The sequence below is a fragment of the Hemitrygon akajei genome, chromosome 3, assembly GCF_048418815.1.
Source record: "Hemitrygon akajei chromosome 3, sHemAka1.3, whole genome shotgun sequence".
NCBI lineage: Eukaryota > Metazoa > Chordata > Chondrichthyes > Myliobatiformes > Dasyatidae > Hemitrygon > Hemitrygon akajei.
In genome coordinates this window covers 45,886,710-45,902,563 of record NC_133126.1, presented here as the reverse complement: position 1 = coordinate 45,902,563, position 15,854 = coordinate 45,886,710, and the positions used below count along the sequence as shown (strand labels likewise).

At 40.5% G+C, this 15,854-nt stretch overlaps 1 protein-coding gene across 1 annotated transcript in view; it reads right to left on the bottom strand.

The window, feature by feature from the left end:
• kif26ab (kinesin family member 26Ab) overlaps positions 1-15,854 on the bottom strand; it is a 190,454-nt gene that overhangs the window by 53,194 nt on the left and 121,406 nt on the right. Inside the window, exon 5 of the mRNA XM_073039773.1 lies at positions 3,578-3,761. Coding sequence (XP_072895874.1) covers positions 3,578-3,761 — 184 coding nt within the window. The remainder of the gene's footprint in view (positions 1-3,577; positions 3,762-15,854) is intronic.

Below are 15,854 nucleotides of genomic sequence, written 5' to 3'. Positions count from 1 at the left end.
TACTACCAGGCACCTGAGATATTGAACGCTGCCATCCCAGTGCATTTCAAATCATTGTCGGGGCCTTCAATTAGGCTTCTTTGAAGAAATCTCTGCCCAATTATCATCGGCATATAACCTGCAGTGTCAGGGGTCACAATACACTCAACCACTAATCTACTACAATTAGGAATGGCTACCGTTCCATGCCCAGACTGCATTTCAGGAAATCTGATCACTTGGCTGACCTTCTCCTACTTGGATACAGGCTGAGTGATAACATAGAAGTGGCCATGACAGGCAGAGGAGAGGCTGCAGGATTTCTTCAAGTCGGTGGATTAAGCCACACACAAGGACTCATCAGAGGGTCTGAATAAATACCCCATGGTTGTCACGGATGTTATTAAAAGAGTCATGGGCGAGTGTGTCCCCACAAAATCATTCAAAGTCTTCCCCAACCAGAAGCCCTGGAAGAACCATGAGATCTGCGTAGGGCCATTCAGGACTGGTAATCCAGTAAGATACTGGAGGCCCAGGTACGATCTCTGTAAAGCCATCTCACAGTCAAAGTGGCAATTGCGGATCAGACTTGAGTCACTGCTCAACAGCTGTGGCAGGGTTTGAATGCTATTACCTCATACACAGTGAAACCAAGAGACAAGGCTTCGCTCCCAGATGAGCTCAATGTCTTCTCAGCTCATTTTGACTGTCAAAACATGGAGGAACCTTCATGAACTCCCACAGCCCCCAATAACGCTGTGATTTCAGTCTTTGAGACCAACGTAAGAGAATCCTTGCAAATGCTCACAGAAAGCATTCGGCCCAGATGAGGTACCAGGCTGACTATTAAAGACCTGTGCTGATCATCTGGTTGGAGTGTTCACTGACATCTTTAACCTCTCGCTTTAGCAGTTTAAGGTACCACCTGCTTCAAGCAGGCTTCAATTCTACTGGTGCCTAAGAAGAATGTGGTAACCTGCCTCAATGGCCATCATCCTGTTGTACTTACATCCCCTGTGATGAAGTGCTTTGAAAGGTTGGTAATGAAACATATCATCTCCTCCCTGGGAAGCAACTTGAATCCACTCCAATTTGCCTACTGGCACAATAGGTTCAAAGTTCAAAGCAAATTTATTATCAAAGAACATATGTCACCATATACAACCCTGAGATTAATTTTCTTGCAGGCATTCTCAATAAATCCATAATAGCATAATAACCATTCAACCAGTGTGTCCAGCAGATGACATTTCAATGGCTCGTCACTCAACCTAGAACATCTAGACAGCAAAGATGCATACAACAAGATGCTCCTAATTGACTACTGCTCAGCATTTAACACTATCATCCTCTGAAAACTAATCAATAAGCTTCAAGATCTTGGCTTCAATACTTCCTAGTGCAATTGGATCCTTAATTTCCTCACATGTAGACACCAGTCAGTTCAGATTGGTAACATCTCCGTCAGCACAGACGCACAAGGCTGTGTGCATAGCCCCTGCTCTACTTGCTATACACATGACCGCAATGCTAAGCACAGCACCAATGCAATATTCAAGTTTGCTGACAACGCCATTGCTGTAGGTCAAAGGGTGGTGATGAATCAGCATATAGGAGGGAGAGTGAAAATCTGGCTGAGTGCTGCCACTCTTGCTCAACACAAACAAGAGAAAACCTGCAGATGCTGCAAATACAAGCAACACACACAAAATGCTGGTAAAACTCAGCAGGCCAGGCAGCATCTATAGAAAAAAATACAGTTGATGATTCAGGCTGAGATGCCAACTGTACTTTTTTCCCCATAGATGCTCCCGGCCTGCTGAGTTCCTTCAGCATTTTGTGTGAGTTGCCCTAACCTCTCACTGAATGTCAGCAAGACAAAGGCTCTGGTTGTTGACCTCAAGAGGAGGAAACTGGAGGTCCGTGAGCCAGTCCTCATCGAAGGATCAGAGGTGAGAGGGTTCCAACTTTAAATTCCTCGGTGTCATTATTTCACAGGATCTGTCCCGAGTCTAGCATGTAAGTGAAATTACAAAGAAAGCATGGCAGCACTTTACGTCCCTAGGAGCTTGTGAAGATTTGGCATCACATCTAAAACTTTGACAAACTTTTATAGATATGTGGTGGAGAATATATTGGCTGGTTGCAAATCGGCCTGCTATGGAAACACCGATGTCCTTAAATGGAAAATTCTGCAAAAACTGGTGGATATGGCCCAGTCAATCATGGCTAAAGCCCTGCCCACTACTGAGCACATCTACATGGAACACTGATGCAGGAAAGCAGCATCCATCATCAAAGACCCTCACCACCCAAGTCATGCTTCCTTCCCTCTGCTGCCATCAGGAAGAAGGCACAGGAGCCTTAAGACCTACAGCACCATGTTCAGAAACAGTTATTACCCCTCAACCATCAGGCTCTTGAACTTCACTCATCCCATCACTGAACTGCTCCCATAGCCTAGGGACTCACTTTCAAGGATTCTTCATCTCTTGTTCTTGATATTTCTTGCTTCTTTTATTTATTTTTAGTATTATTATTATTATTATTTCTCATTGGTATTTGTATTGATTGTCTGTCCGTCCTGTTGGGTGAAGTCTTTAATTAATTCTGTTGTGTATCTTGGACTTACTATCTATACCCACAAGAAAACAAAACTCGGGTTATATATGGTGACATATAGGTACTTTGATAATAAATTTACTTTGACTTTCGGAGTGAACGTCACCAGTAGCCTGTCCTGGTCCGACCATTCAGATGCCATGGCCTAAGAACGCCCTACAGTGCCTCTGCTCGCTAAAGATGGTAAAGAAATTTGGCATGTCCCCTTTCACCCTCACCAATGTTTAATGCTGCATCGTGGAAAGCATCCTATTTAGATGTATTACAGCTTTTTATGTGAGCTACTCTGCCCGTGACAAAAAGAAACTGTAAAAAGCTTTGGACCCTGCAACCTCCCCTTCATGGGCTCGATTTATACTTCTCACTGCCTCAATAAAGCAGTCAACATTATCGAAGATCCCACCCTAGATACTCTTTCTACCCCACCTCCTGCTGGACCAAAGCTACAAAAGCCTGAAAGCATGTACCAGAAGGCTGAAGGGCAGCTTCGATCCCACAATTATAAGGAGGACTCGACCTCACAATCTATCATGATATGATAGTGTACCATATTGTCTAGCTGCACTGCACTTTAAATGTCACTGCAATATTTTATTCCACATTCTGTTATTGTTCTATCTTACCCTTCTGCAATGAACTGTTACAATGAATTACAAGTACCTGTACCTCAGTACATGTGACAATTTACTTATCATTTCACGTCCAGTAACTTTACCATGGAAGGATTATAACTTCTGCTAAAGTCAGCTTAGAGCCAGAAGATCTTTGAATATTTAATTGTATTTAGAAATTAGAGTAAGTGAGGTAAGTAGCATCATTTCATCTAGACTATAGCTACTGAATGTTACATTTAGGAGAAAAACAACATTTTAAAAAAATCACCTTGATGTCAATTCATTTCATTTCATGTATTTATCATTCACACAGATTTCAGCAGTGAAAGAGATCAAAGGCACTGAGAATAGTTTATTCATACCTTTCCGATGCCTGGGTTGTCCTTGACTTTACACACAGCCCTCAAAAGGCATGGCGGTGCTGGGGGAGGGGACACTTGCAAAATACCACTGAAATTTGTTCTGCAGTTTGAAAGCTCACGTGAGTGCTGGATGGGTGGATGGTTTTTCTTTTGCTTTGAAGAGAGATTCAGCTTCTGTGCTGCTCTGTGAAATGTAGGGAGGGGGTAGAGAAAAAACAGCAGGGGTTACTTTTAGCCAAATGCAGTCTGGTTCCACAAAACAGATGTTCAATGTCATCATTTGCTGTTTCCCAAATCAACGCACTTAATTCTAATCAAGTTCCATAGGAATGTTCTATCAAGAGACTAATATAGGCAGACTCCAGCAGAAATACAGCCAAGGTAATATTCGGTTAATTTCTCTCTCGCATAGTTTCAATTAAACTATAACTTGGTGAATGGGTTCAACAGCTGAGTCCAAAGCAGCTGAAATCTCAGCAACACTATAAAAGTTGAAATCAGCCTCCTGTCACTACAAGGCCAGATGGGCTTCCCGGCTACATACAGTTCATGGTGATCTAACAAATTATTAGCATTTCAGAGGATTCACATTCCTATAGTACATTGGAAAATGTATAGTAATGGTCACTTTTACAGCATCCCATTAATTACACTTTCAGGCATAATTCTGGTTTACTCAAGAGGTGTAAACAGCAGGCAAACACAGCAGTCCATAAATAATTTGGAACCATTGTGGCTCGTTAAAGCAGCATAGTTCAGCGAAACAAAACATGAAAGCACTAATGCACTTTCAGATCTCAGATGAAAAATTAATTTTGTCAAGTCATCACTAATCATACATTCAATTCTTTTTCAGCACTGACAGTAAAGTGGATTTAAAAGCTCACTCTCCCTACACAGCATTTATTGGAGTAACAGCGGGTTGTTATGACCACAATTTATTTCAACTTTCAAAAAGAATGAGGTAAGTTGCTGATGTCTCTCCTTCAAATTGTGCAAATTATACATTCCTGGAAAGAAATGACAACTGTGGCCTCTGGAGGTTCCACTCCAAATACAGACAAGAGATGCACAAGACCTGATGAAATAATTATTACTTCAATAAAGTCTAGTATAGCATTTCCCTTGGGAAAGACTGTGAAAGGAAGCAGGATGTAAAAGCTACATATGCACATCTACTATTCATCTGGGCAGACAAAGCTTTAACCTGCTACTACGGCAAGTTTCCATGAAACACACTTACAGCAGAAAGCACAAATGACACGGAAATCCAATTTTAAAAAAGACACATGCCTGTTCACCTCAGCCTTTTCTAAAGAAATATTTTTAACGTAGCTCAGCTTCTTTGTATTTAATGAAGAACATATTTCTTTTCTCAATTAGCATTGGTAGCAGGTTTTTGGTGTAAACATATTTTAGTCAATTGGACAGTCAAATCCATTGCTTAAATGTTGCTTAGACCCAGGCTAAATCCACACTGGATTTTCTGTTTAGTTTGTCTGCATTTGAACAAAATCCACTTCTAACACCAAAAAATGGCAACAATTCAAAATCGGAGCATTGTAGAAAAAAAATCAAAATTACAATAGCTACTTAGTGAAAGGCTTTAAATAACATTTTTAAAACATGGAATTTTCCACAAGCATTAGGGAGCTAGTAAAAGTCATATCTTATACACACTCAAATAATCCTGAAATTCATTTATTCTTTTAAAACTTCTTAATGAAACATCTACAAAATATGATTGATAAGCAGTATAATGAAGGTGTCCAAAGTCAACTGTTGTAAATCAATACAGGAAAAGATGCTTAAATTTACTTACAGTTCCCTCCAATCCATCATCTAGTTAGGGTTTATAACCAGCACATGAAGCCAATAAATAGCAACTTTCCCATCCATTTTGCTTTGACATTCCATTATCTGGGATGCGTAGGGACAGTTAGGTCCAGCAGCAATCATTGAGGTTTCCACATGATTACACGGTGACTTCTGATAAACCGCTGAGCGCAACAAAGACACTGCAGTGATGCCGAGCACAAGTCATCAAGATACATAAATACCTCATCAGATAGCTCATCAGGAGAAGCTTGAATATCATATTGTACATTCTCTTCTTCTTGGTAGGATTTTTTTTTAAAACATGTTCAGGCTTTTCTTCCTGCTTAAGTTTATTATTAGTTGCTAATTTTCTACTCAGCTTCAAATTTCCCTCTCCATCTGATCCCCCATGTATCCAAAAGTTGCATTAACTCATAGAGGATGAGCAATTCAGCCTCTCTCTGGCACCTTTATAATTCTCACTAGAGAGCTAAACACTAATCCAACCTAATCCGTGCTTACTCAAGAAACAAAAGCCCAGGCGTGATTTGTCCCGTGCCTCTCTTGTCCAAGGCTCCTCCTTGTCAATATCTTCAATGAGCAGCTTTCGGTTAATCGTGATGCAAATTAAAATTTCTCCATTACTTTGGTAGTGAGCTGGCAGCTGTCCTTGGTCTCTCTTCCTCCCCTCCCATTTTCCAGTGTCACCGAGGAAGCAACACATTCACATTACATGATTACCGCTTCTGATTCCTTCCACCTTTCACTCACGTCACACAGATTATCATGAATTCTTCATTAGCCAGAAGAAAAAGATTCTACCTCCTTCTGCCCTCGGACTGCTGGGACATGATTCTGCCTCTGCATTATAAAAATTATTTGACTTGGCTTGTCAACTATTCTAAAAGCATTCATTATTTGTCCATCATGTTAAATAAACATTACTAAGTAGTACAATGCTATTCCCAATTTTAATGCAAAGTTGAAAATGTTCTGGATAACAAGCATTTCAACAGAGAAATGCTGCATTTGGGAGAAGCACACATTTATTTCCGGTTTTCAAGTGAGCTGCTTTGAGAGCTAAAGCGGTGTATCATCGACTAAACAAAACTGCTACTTAGCAACACGTGCTAAGGAAATGGTGATTGTACATTGACCAAGATGTATTCATTTCTAAGCCAGCACCAATGTAATTTTTTCACTCCTGATGAAGGGTTTCGGCCCAAAACGTCGTCACTACCTCCTCCCATAGATGCTGTCTGGCCTGCTGAGTTCTGCCAGCATTTTGTGTTTTTACCAATGTAATTTTCTTTTGTTTTTTCACTAAAGTTACATTTATTCATGGACTGATAAATGTAGACTTAGTTACTTTATTTTATTCAGTTTAACTGCAACTCTACTGCCTCAAGCATTGTGCAGAGGGTATAGTAGCAGAGAAGATTGAATTCATATTGCCAGATCTGTCTTGATTACAGTAAATGTTCTCAGAAAAGCAGCTTTATGCCGTTTTCTTTGATAGGCTTTTAAACAGCCAGGACAGCACCTTATGGTGGGATAAGCAATGTTTGTGCCACGATGGCGAGATATGTCAGAATTAATCGAGATGATATGCTATCAAATTTGCTGCAGTGACATAAAATTATCCCAAAGCTAATTTCTAGTACACCAGGTTAGAACAGTCCAGCATTCCAAATGCCTTTTATTTGATTGAGGTGATCAGTCAGTTCAAAGACTAAAATGTCACATATATTGTAATTAATAATTGATCATTAATAATAACTACATTGTTCACACAGTTATAAAAGCTCCAGATTAGCAATGGGACTGGAGCCATCTCTGATGGGCCCTGCCCCAAATTCCATTCCACCACCACTAATTGCATCCATCTTCCTTGCCATTACACAGTTGATTTCCATATTCAGTGCTCTAATTTATTCTGAGCTGAATACAAAATATCACAGATGCAGAAAAGCTCAAATGAAAACAGAAAATGCCAGAAATCCCCAGCAACACAGGCAGTAGTTTGTAGATTGTTTCAGAGTCAGTGTTTCAAGCCAATAGTTTTCATTAGTTATGAGTTCATGGCTCTGGGCCTGTACTTGCCGGACTTGAGAAGATTGGGGGGGGCGGGCCTCTCATTTGAAACCGATTGAATACTGAAAGGCCTAGACAGAGTGGATGTAGCAGGTTTGTTTCCTATAGTGGTGGAGTCTAGGACCAGAGGACACAAACTCAGAATAAAAGGACGCCTCTCTATAACAGAGATGAGGAGGAATTTCTTTAGCCAGAGAGTGGTGCATTTGTGGAATTCATTGCCACAGACAGCTGTGGAGGCCAAGTCACTGGGTATATTTAAAGCGGAGGTTGATAGGTTCTTGATTAGTAAGGGCATCAAAAGTTACGGGGAGATGGCAGGAGAATGGGGTTGAGGAGTATAATTAATCAGCCATGATGGAATGGTGGAGCAGACTTAATTGTCTGAGTGGCCTAATTCTGCTCCTATGTCTTATGGTCTTATGTAATTCTGTCTAAAAATATCCATTTTAACATTTCTCTCGGGATTAAAAGAAAAAGACTCCTCAATACATCAACCATCTGAACCCTAACAAAGGTGATCAATAGGGAAAACCTGAATTAGAATCGGGTTTATCATCACCCCCGTATCTCCTGAAACGTGTTGCTTGGCGTCCACAGTACAGTGCGATACATTAAAAAAATGAATTACAATAAAAAATAAATAAGTAGTTCAAAAAGAGAGCGAACTAGTGACGTAGGGTCCACGGGTTCCTGACTGCTCAGAAATCTGACTTTAAAAATCAACAGAAAAGCAGAAATATAGACATAGAAATATACTTGTAGCATTCATTGCATTGTCAGACACACTGAAATAGTCTGTGAGAAAAGTGCATTCTAATCTTGGTCGCTTTTCTCCAATTTAGCACTGCTATTATGTTTAATGTTTTAGTGAGTGTATGTTGCTTATTATTAGAAGGTTAGATGGGAATTTGGATTAATATGGGATGCAATATACAATCGCAGATAGTAATAAGCCAGCTTCACCATTTAATTACAGTATCTCATTTTCACATATTAGATCCAATTACTGTCTGGGCACAGCAGGTCAGAAAATCAAGTCATATAATAATTAAAGTAAAATAAAATGCATAATGATTATTGTTGTAAATTTTCTTAATAACAAGATTTGTCCTAATGTTATTACCAATGATAACTGATTCTTTAAAATTTGACTGTAGAGCAAAGACATCACCTGGGTCAGGGAAGTGATTTGCCTTAGACTACCTGCGAATACAATTGCTTTTAATGTACAATTCACAGTCTCCGCACCACTTTTCCTCACTCTACAAGTCAGTCAGGTCTCCCATTTCAAATCAACACCCAGTGACTGCTAAATAAGGACCGTATCAGCCTGTACTGCAAGAGCCACCACCACCAGCAACCCCACACTTCACCCTCCTAGTCGAGGGACCTGCATTGTTTGCCATGGAGCCCTGTGGATCAAGAACGGGCATTTGGAGACCTAATGGAGCCCGTGGAATCTTCCTCTGGGAAAGTGTCAAAATCTTAAACTGTGAACTGTGAGTAGTAAAGGAAATAAAATTGCATGACTAACAATAATGTGTGTTTGTGAGCTGCTCATGGCAGGAAAATACCATAGCATGCTTCGTATCAGACAAATTTAGCTAGTGCACCAAACTTGTAAATAGGAGGATAGATAATCAAGCTTAATTAAAGGGGTAGGCTTTCAGAAATATGGAGAGATGGTAAGTTTTAGAAGAGAGTTCCGATGCTTAAGAGCTCAGAGACGTTCCGGAACAGCCACCAAAGAAAGGAGCCAGTGTTTGCCAAACCCTCGGATCAGCTTCCAGTAATGAAGTATGGGGGATGTGACGCTGGCTGACAAAACATGGGATGAGTCAAGTTTGTAATTTACTGACACCCGAATCAGGTTTTAATAGTAGATGAGCTGATGGAGTTGCAAAGACAAACATTATTATATAGAGGTGAAAGCCTTTGCGATAGAGAGGGTTGGAAAACCAGCTTTTGATTAAACAACAATTGCATATAATTTCATGCTAGGGGAGGGGAAGACCGTCACAGTAAGGAACGGACTTTATGTCAGAAGCCATACACAAAGGCTTTGACCTTCCTGTTGTGTTTTTGGAGCCTATATTTCTGTGACTGGGGTAGTTGACTTTCCACATCTTTCATCCCAAGAAGAAAACAAGAAAGTGCCACTTTACTAGGCATAAAAGCTACGCACTTTAATGATCAAAGGAGTATTTACTCCCTGCTCTCTGAAAATCAAAGATCATAATTCCCTAACATCCATTTCACAGACTTTACTGGAATGATTTCTTTCCTCTTGCAATTGAAAATAAAATATCCCCTGACACAATTCATGCTTACAGGCTGATCGGGGCCAGGAGAATTGCACAACTGTATTGGGGCCTTTCTCAATTATAGTTCATTTAAATTAATGGATAAAAATGATCTGGCAGCTTCTATTATAGTTATGTTATCCTCCCCGATTGAATGTTCTTATTGCACTCTCTTCTTTACAGTTAAATACAATGAGAAAAGGGTTCTAGATTCAGAAATTTCTCTAACTCTTAATCTTTGTTAGTTTTCCCTTTCCTCTTCTCTCCCTAAGTTAATAGCCTGAGATTCATGTGGCTCCAGTGGCAAGCAGATGTTCAAGTTCAAACATGAAAAGGAAGTGCTGATTAATTATTCATTTTCAAATGGTCTATTTTAACTCACTCCCCACCAAGCAGAGACCTGGCAGGGAAGCAGTTAAAGTGGAGCAAAAACTTACACCTTATTCTTCTCCAATTTGATTGACTGCGATCTTAAATTATACGTGGAAGAAAAGTTCAAAGTGCAAATTATTATGTAACATTATATACTACCTTGAGATTAATTTTCTTGCTGGCATTTACATGGGAAAAAAATCAATGAAATTTTACAAAAAAAATTATACATGAACAAACAACCAATGTGCAAAAAAAAGACAAACTGTGCAATTAAGAAGCAACCACTGTGAAAGAGTTATAAAGAGTCCTTAGAAGTGACCTTCTTGATCAATTTAGAACAGGCACCCATCCCGTCTTCTTCAAATTCTTGACTTAAAAAGTATTCCCCACAGTATTAAATTGCTGCATTCAATTTCTCTGCTCCAGCAGAAGAGTAATTCATGTTTCTGTTTATAATAACAGTTATTTGATATTACGCTATGTCTAGCTTCCATGTTTCCTGTTATTCCATTGTTCTTTCTGTAACATTGTACTTGAAACGATGCACAGTACACTAACCGTGACCCACCTAGTATTTTTAACCATTCACGAGGAAATCTGCAGATGCTGGAAATTCGAACAACACACACAAAATGCTGGTGGAACACAGCAGGGCAGGCAGCATCTATAAGGAGAAGGACTGACGAAGGGTCTCGGCCCGAAATGTCAACAATGCTTCTCCTTATAGATGCTGCCTGGCCTCCAGCATTTTGTGTGTGTGATTTTTAACCATTACTTGTTTCCCCTTACAATGTCTACTTAGGCTCTAAGCTGTTATTTCATAAACAATAAAGCTAACAAAGGAGAGCCATATGAGTAAACTGAAAGGTGAAATGTCTGCCCAGAAATTTATTTTGCAGTTCCCATGGTGAGACCAATCAGATGGACCGAAGTTACAGTATAACTCTGGAGATACAGCATCCAATTGTTCAGAAATCCTGATTGTTTGGCAGCTCGCTGACTCATTAGTCTGGAATGGGAGGCAGTGATCTGATACCTTATCTCCCGCCTAGGTAGCCTCCTGCCTGCCAGCATGAACATCCAACTCACAGACCTCCGTTGATACCCCTGCCCCCCCTTTACCCCCATCCCTATCTACTATTTTAGTCTGGTTCTCTTCCTCTCTCTTTTTCCCCCCTCACTATAATCTCCCCCCAGCCCTACCTTTCTTTCCCATAATTCTCCACCTTCCCCAGCCCATTTCCCTCCAGCCTATCACTTCCCAGCTCTCTACTTCATCCCTCCCCCCACTTCTTATCCCCCCTCGACCATCCCATGTTACTTCACTCCTGATGAAGGGTTTCAGCCCAAAACGTCGTCACTACCTCCTCCCATAGATGCTGTCTGGCCTGCTGAGTTCTGCCAGCATTTTGTGTTTTTATTTATTTCCAGCATCTGCAGATTCACTTGTGTGCTAATGAAACAGATCTACAAGATTATAAGGCTAGCAGAAAGGAGCTTAACAATGAAATTAGGAGAGCCCGAAGGGGTCATGAGAAAGCCTTGACAAACAGGATTAAGGAAAATCCCAAGGGATTCTACAAGTATGTGAAGAGCAAGAGGATAAGACATGAGAGACTAGGACCAATCAAGTGTGACAGTGGAAAAGTGTGTATGGAATCAGAGGAGATAGCAGAGATACTTAATGAATACTTTGTTTCAGTATTCACTGTGGAAAAGGATCTTGGTGATTTGTAGGGGTGACTTACAGCGGGTTGAAAAGCTTGAGCATATAGACATAAAGAAAGAGGATGTGCTGGAGATTTTGGAAACCATCAAGTTGGATAAGTCTCCAGGACTGGGCGAGATGAATCCCAGGCTACTGTGGGAGGTGAGGAAGGAGATTGCTGAGCCTCTGGCGATGATCTTTGCATCATCAATGCGGACAGGAGAGGTTCTAGAGGATTGGAGGGTTGCAGATATTGTTTCCTTATTCAAGAAAGGAAGTAGATATAGCCCAGGAAATTATAGACCAGTAGGTCTTACTTCAGTGGTTAGTAAGTTAATGGAAAAGATCCTGAGAGGCTGGATTTATGAACATTTGGAGAGGTATAATATGATTAAGAATAGTCAGTATGGCTTTGTCAAAGGCAGGTCATGCCTTACGCGCCTGATTGAATTTTTTGAGGATGTGACTAAACACGTTGATGAAGGTAGAACAGTAGATGTAGTGTATATGGATTTCAGCAAGGCATTTGATAAGGTACCCCATGCAAGGCTTATTGAGAAAGTAAGGAGGCATGGGGACATTGCTTTGTGAATCCAGACTGGCTTGCCTACAGAAGGCAGAGTGATTGTAGGTGGGTCATATTCTGCATGGGGTCTGAACCAGTGGTGTGCTTCAGGAATCTGTTCTGGGACCCCCTACTCTTCGTAATTTTTATGAGTAAGTGGAGGGATGGGTTAGTAAACTTGCTGATGACATAAAGGTTGGGGGTGTTGTGGATAGTGTGGAGGGCTGTCAGAGGTTATAGTGGGACATCAATAGGATGCAAAACTGGGCTGAGAAGTGGCAGTTGGAGTTCAACTCAGATAAGTGTGAGGTGGTTCATTTTGATAGGTCTAATATGATGGCAGAATATAGTATTAATGTTAAGACTCTTGGCAAGTGTGGAGAATCATAGGGATCTTGGGGTCTGAATCCATAGGGCACTATAAGTTGCTGTGCAGGTTGACTCTGTGGTTAAGAAGGCTTATGGTGCATTGGCCTTCATCAACCATGAGATTGAGTTTAATAGCCGAGAGGTAACATTGCAGCTATATAGGACCCTGGTCATACCCACTTGGAGTACTGTGCTCAGTTCTGGTCACCTCAGTGCAGGAAGAATGTGGAAGCCATTGAAAGGGTGCAGAGGAGATTTACAAGGATGTTGCCTGGATTGGGGAGCATGCCTTATGAGAATAGGTCGAGTGAACTCGGCCTTTTCTCCTTGGAGCGACGGAGGATGAGAGGTGACCTGAAAGAGATGTATAAGATGATGAGAGGCATTGATCGTGTGGATCGTCAGAGGCTCTTTCTCAGGGCTGTAATGGCCAACACGAGAGGGCAGTTTTAAGGTGCTTGGAAGTAGGTACAGAGGAGATGTCAGGGGTAAGTTTTTTTTTGTGTAGAAAGTGGTGGGTGCGTGAAATGGGCTGCCGGCGACGGTGGTGGAGGCGGATAGGATAGGGTCTTTTAAGAGCCTCCTGGACAGGTACATGGAGCTTAGAAAAATAGACGGCTATGGTTAACCTTAGGTAATTTCTAAGTAAGTACATGTTCGGCACAGCATTGTGGGCCGAAGGACCTGTATTGTGCTGTAGGTTTTCTATGTTTCTAAGTCACCAATTACAAGTTCTTTAAGTGAATCGAGTATCTTCCAGTACAGATATTTATGGTGTTACTTCATGCTCTTACCATTCCTTCAGTGAGGTTCCAGCCTATAGTCGAGCAGCAGTGCAAGACTTGAAATAATAAACTATCAACCTCCCAACAGTAGGTTGCCTTCATCACACTTTGAGGGGTTTCTCAGATTACTTAATATGTAGCAAACTCTCGTCAGATCCACATGGGATAATTGGAGGTTCCAATTTACGTTTATGTGAGAAGAAAGAAAACCTTTATTACTATTTCATGAGCAAGAGTAAGTTAGATTTCACTGCAGGGAGGAATTTTAAATGTGCGTTTGTCTCTGCATTTTCTCTCAATAAGGGCAATTTTAAGAACTAAGGCGTGAAGTTCAGTTAACGACCCAGCTGATTTGTAGCACTTAGAACAAAATTTTTCACGCCAGTATGTTGGATAATTTATAGCTTACAAAGACACCACAGACACTAATCAGGCCACAGATATTCTATCACCCATTGAACATTGAATGGTCCAGTAATAACCGGCTCTTCCTGACACAGATGCGTCAGAAGTACCATAAATAAGCACAAACAAGAGAAAATCTGCAGATGCTGGAAATCTGAGCAACTCACACACAATGCTGGAGGAACTCAGCAGGTCAGGCAGCATCTATGGGAAAAAAGTACAGTCAACATTTCGGGCCAAGACCCTTCAAATTTCCAAACATATACTGAAGTTGATTCGTAAATGGCCAATCAAGAGGTGTTGTACCAGTACGGTAGTACCAATATAACAGCTCCATTTGATTCAGTGCCTTGTAATTCTGAATCTTCTCCTGGTAGAGGTCCAGGATGATAAAAATGCAGCAATGTAATTGGGATGAATTTTAACCCAGCTAGCCAGTTTGCAGCTTGGGCAGATACATATTGAAAACAATCACGTAACAATTTACCTCAATTGCCACTTGCTGCACTTCTTCAGGAACCAATTTCTTCTAAAGACAACTGATTGAATGTACCGTTCATGGAAACGCAATGACACTTTAGTGACCTAACGAGCAGAGTGCCAACATGGGCGTTCAATAGTACGCGAAGAAGAGGAGGAAGAGGTCAGGATTACCACCACAACCTTCTTCACCATGCCACCCCCACCCCCACCTCCTTCATTACAATACAAAATTGTCCTAATTTCTGAACAATTTGCTCAAATTCTGAGGATCATAATAGATCTCAAAGTCTTTCTCTAAAATATTAAACTGAATTTCATCTATATGCTCTCACAAAAATTTAAAATATTTCTATACAGGACATGAATGCACCATATCTTAACGCTATTGCACGTCAGCTGAAGATATTACACTTAATTTGAACTATAGAACACAGAGAATGACCATTCAGTCAAATAAGTTGGTGCTGGCCCTCTGAAATACTTACTTGTTGAGCCCAGTTGGAAGCCCAAATTTTCATGGAATTAGGATTCTTTTTAAACACTAGAAATCAATAAAGGATGTCATTTTCATGACACATGCCAGTGATATTAAACCTGATTCTGAATCATTACAAAATGAAATCAATGCTCACAATATTTCTTGCTTCAAGACTGACAGTACTTCCATAAGAGCAAAGGATGAGATCAAAGCGGGGCAGCATTCCAGCACTTGGTACTTGGGTGCAGAAATTCTTCATCAATTTCTATTAATTGGTTCCCATTACAAATTTCAATAAGTAGCCATCAAAAGGCAGATCCTGTATTCTATGTGTGAAAACTTCAATGTTCTGAGTTCTATGTTTGCGGATCTTGAATTTAAACCTTCACAGATTTTTTTTTGGCATTGCATCCTGGCTGTTCCTGCCATTGGCTCAATGCATACAATGCCTCAAGCTTGTAATCATCTTATCTGACCAATCTGGTACTGTGCAAACTTTCTGCAGGACAGCTAATCTGCCTTGCAAGTGGGGAAGAATACCTTTTGTGTAAACTGTGCCCTTTACTTTCCAGATGTGCAACTATCCTTGAATTTAAAGGAATCATTCTGTTTATACTTCCATTACTTTATGACCCATGCTTAATTTTATATCGAGAATATATACAAACAACAGATAATGTTCCAAGCCTGTTAACATTAATTGTGTGATGTCTCTACATTAATCTCAAAATGCAACAATGATAAACTGGCAATTACTATATATTAAATCAAAGTGAAGTAGTAGAATTGTTGGGTGTTTATCAACAAGGTTTTACTTATCAGCTACATTGTTATAGCATTAATTAAGCTCAACTAATTTAAACCTTTTGACTCAAGTATAGCAATTTACTG